At 59.6% G+C, this 3,241-nt stretch overlaps 1 protein-coding gene across 1 annotated transcript; it reads left to right on the top strand.

The window, feature by feature from the left end:
• Positions 1–540: 540 nt before the first annotated feature.
• Positions 541–3,238, top strand: LOC109926235 (zinc finger protein 239-like; the record flags this gene model as incomplete). The annotated part of the gene is made up of 2 exons (XM_048593522.1): positions 541–669; positions 2,216–3,238. A coding segment is annotated over exon 2 (984 nt), but the record flags the coding sequence as incomplete, so codon positions are not given.
• Between the last annotated feature and the right edge of the window lie 3 nt (positions 3,239–3,241).

Below are 3,241 nucleotides of genomic sequence, written 5' to 3'. Positions count from 1 at the left end.
AGGTGCTGTGGGAAGGGGGGTGGTGGATGAATAGACTAGATTGTCCAGGAAGGAATTAGCATGTGTGTGTTTGTGTGTGTGCATATATAAATAATAGAACATACATAGCTAAGTGCTAAATGAACCTCCCTCTGCATATAAACATTCATATATATGGTCCTCACTATATTGTCCCTACTATCTACCTGATGATAACAAAAGCTCCCCCTCTGGCCGCGGGCAGAATATACCGCATCCCTGCCCATCCCATTGGTTGGAGGACTCCCTGGTCCTCCAGGCACCGCCCCTTCACGCCCACCCATTGCTTGAAGCGCGCGCGCATTCCATGCTCTCCCAACCGCTGGAGGCCGCAACCCCACGCTCTTCCATTGCCTGGAGGACTCCCTGGTCCTCCGAGGATTGCCCTCCAAAGCGCTCCAATTGGTTGGAGGACTCCTGTGGACCTCCAGGCACCGCCCCCTTACTCAAGGCAATCCCATTGGCTGGAAGATCGGCGGACCTCCGAGGCGGATCCGCCTCCTAGTTGGTCGGTGGCCGCTGTCAATCAGAGCCGGGTCACGTGGGCTCCTAGGGGCTGTTGGTGGTATGGAGGGGCGGGGGGGCGGAGAGGAGGGGTAGAGGAGACACAAGGCGCCGCCCGCCCCAGCGAAAGCGATCGGACATTCGCCGGTTTGTATTTCACCGCGATCGGACCTCCCTCAACCTGCGGACGTCCACTCACAGTATTCAGCCTTCACTGGCGGCTGCCCGATGAGCGGTTTCGGGGCCTGGGGGAACTGGCTGGGGGCGTTTGCAGACGGGATCCGTTACCGATCGAAGGAGGGAGGGGGAGGGGGAGATAACCGTCGCTTGGTGAGGGTCCGCTCTGCGCCCGCGCAGATCTGAGGCCAGCCATGGGGGATGATGATGTCAACTGAGCATGCGCGGCTGCCGGCAGTGCCGGCATAGCGCCTGCGTGCGTGGACATTCCCACGGCCGTCCCGGCCCAACGCGTGCGTGCTTTGTCGTCATCGCCTCGCCGGTGCCGCACCTGTGCACCTGCTATCTTACACCGTCTGTGCCGGGATTGCGCATGCGACTTTGACCCTATCGAGCCCGATGGTGCTGGCAACGCGCCTGCGCGCCTGGCCTCCCGTCAAGCACCCGTCCCTCCCCCGCTACCCGTTTGGAGGTGTTGACACCGCGTCTGCGCGATTGAACCCTAAATGGCCGTTGGGGACAATGGAGCGGTTCCACCCGCGCGGGGCGGTCTGGGTAGAAGCGGCCGCCATTGTGGCTGGGGTCCTATCTCGACCGGGGAGGGGGGAGGGGGTCGGGAAGTAGTGGTATGGGGGAGTTTGAACCTGGCAAATGGTGTTTCCTGTGGTGAGTCAGTCCAGAACTTTGGAGAAGTGGTGGGGAAGTAAGACGTTGAAGGAACAGGAGTCCATTCAGCCCATCAAGTCTGCTCTGCCGTTCGTAAGAATGAGGTGTAGGTCATTCAGCCCGTCTCATCTGCTCCACCTTTTGATTCAGTGAGATCACAGCTAATCCGATCTCCTTTGGCTCCATTTCTTCTGCCTTTTACCCCTCAGATTAAAAATCTGACCCTCTCAGCCTTGACTACACTTAATGACCCAGCCTGGACAGCCTAAGGGCATAGTTCCCTGTTTAGTGAAGACTTTGCAATAAGACGTAGGAGTAGAAGTCTGCTCCACTGATCTTGACTGATCTGATTGTCCTGAAACCCACTTCCCTGCCTTTTCCGCATAACCTTTTAATCTGATTAAAAACCTATCTCAGCCTTGAATATATGTCATGACCCAGCCTTGACAGCCCTCTGCAGTAAAGGATCGCACATTTACTCCCTTCGGAACGAAGAAATACCTCCCCATCTCTGTCTTCAATGGATGACCCCCTAGATGCCTGTCTGGTCCTAGACTCTCCCACACGAGGGGGAACAACCTTTCCTCATCTCCCTTGTCAAGTCCAATCTAAGGATCTTGTACGTTTCAATCGGGTGGTCAATCTAAACTCTAATGAATACAGGTCCAACTGACTCAACATCTCCCTCCATAAGATAGTCCCTCCGTCCATGGGATCAGCCGAGCGAACCTTCTCTGTGCTGCCTCCGATGCCCAGTCTATCATTCCTTAGATAAGGGGCACAGTTCCTGCTCAGGTTTGTCCAATGCTCACACCTTCTCTCTCTCTTTCTCTCTCTCTATGTCTCTCAGGACCCAGGCTCTGCTCCCAATTCTGCAGGACGATCAGCGATGGAGAATCCACAGATGCCAACCCCGGAGGAAGCATCAGGCCCGGGGCCGGCGGCGATAACCAATCCGGATGCCCCGGCTCCCACCCCAGAGGCCAAGGGCGGGGCCGAGAAGCCCTTCTCGTGCCCGGGCTGTGGCCTGGGTTTCCGTCGGGCATCCAACATGGCGCGGCACCGGTGCCGGCGGGACGGGGAGCGTCCGTATCCGTGCGGGGACTGCACCAGGGCCTTCAACTACCCATCAGAGCTGGCCATCCACCGGCGCAGCCACACCCGAGAGAGGCCCTTCATCTGCTCGGCCTGCGGGAAGGGCTTCCTGTACTCATCCAACCTGCTGACCCACCAGCGGGTCCACACGGGTGAGCGCCCATTCGCCTGCCCGCTGTGCGGCAAGGGCTTCACCCGTTCCTCCAGCCTGGCGGCCCACCAGCGGGTCCATTCAGACGAGCGCCCTTACCCATGCGACGGCTGCGAGCGTCGCTTCAAGAGTGAGAAGGAGCTGAAGATTCACCGGCGACTGCATCAGGGCGAGCGGCCGTTCCCCTGCGGTGTCTGCGGCAAGGGCTTCACCCAGCTGGCAGTGTTGCTGGCACACCAAAGGGGCCACACGGGCGAGCGCCCCTTTGCCTGCTCGCTGTGCGGCAAGGCGTTTGCTCGCTCCTCCAGCCTGACGGCCCATGCTGGTGTCCACTCCGACGTGCGGCCCTTCCCCTGCGAAAGCTGCCACAAGCGCTTCAAGAGCGCCAAGGAGCTTAAGGTGCACCGTCAGGTTCACTCCGAGGAGCGGCCCTACCCATGTGGCGTCTGTGGTGAGCGTTTCCGCCAGGCTCGTAACCTCCAGGCTCACCGCCGTACCCACACCGGCGAGCGCCCCTTTGCCTGCTCCCTGTGCACCAAACGCTTTGCCCGCTCCTCCAGCCTGCTGGCTCACCAGCGGGTCCACTCTGACGACCGCCCCTTCCCCTGCCCGGACTGCCCCAAGCGCTTC

Source organism: Rhincodon typus, unplaced genomic scaffold (assembly GCF_021869965.1).
Source record: "Rhincodon typus isolate 14 unplaced genomic scaffold, sRhiTyp1.1 hic_rhity00003010, whole genome shotgun sequence".
Classification (NCBI taxonomy): domain Eukaryota; kingdom Metazoa; phylum Chordata; class Chondrichthyes; order Orectolobiformes; family Rhincodontidae; genus Rhincodon; species Rhincodon typus.
This window is presented reverse-complemented; position numbering and strand designations above follow the sequence as displayed.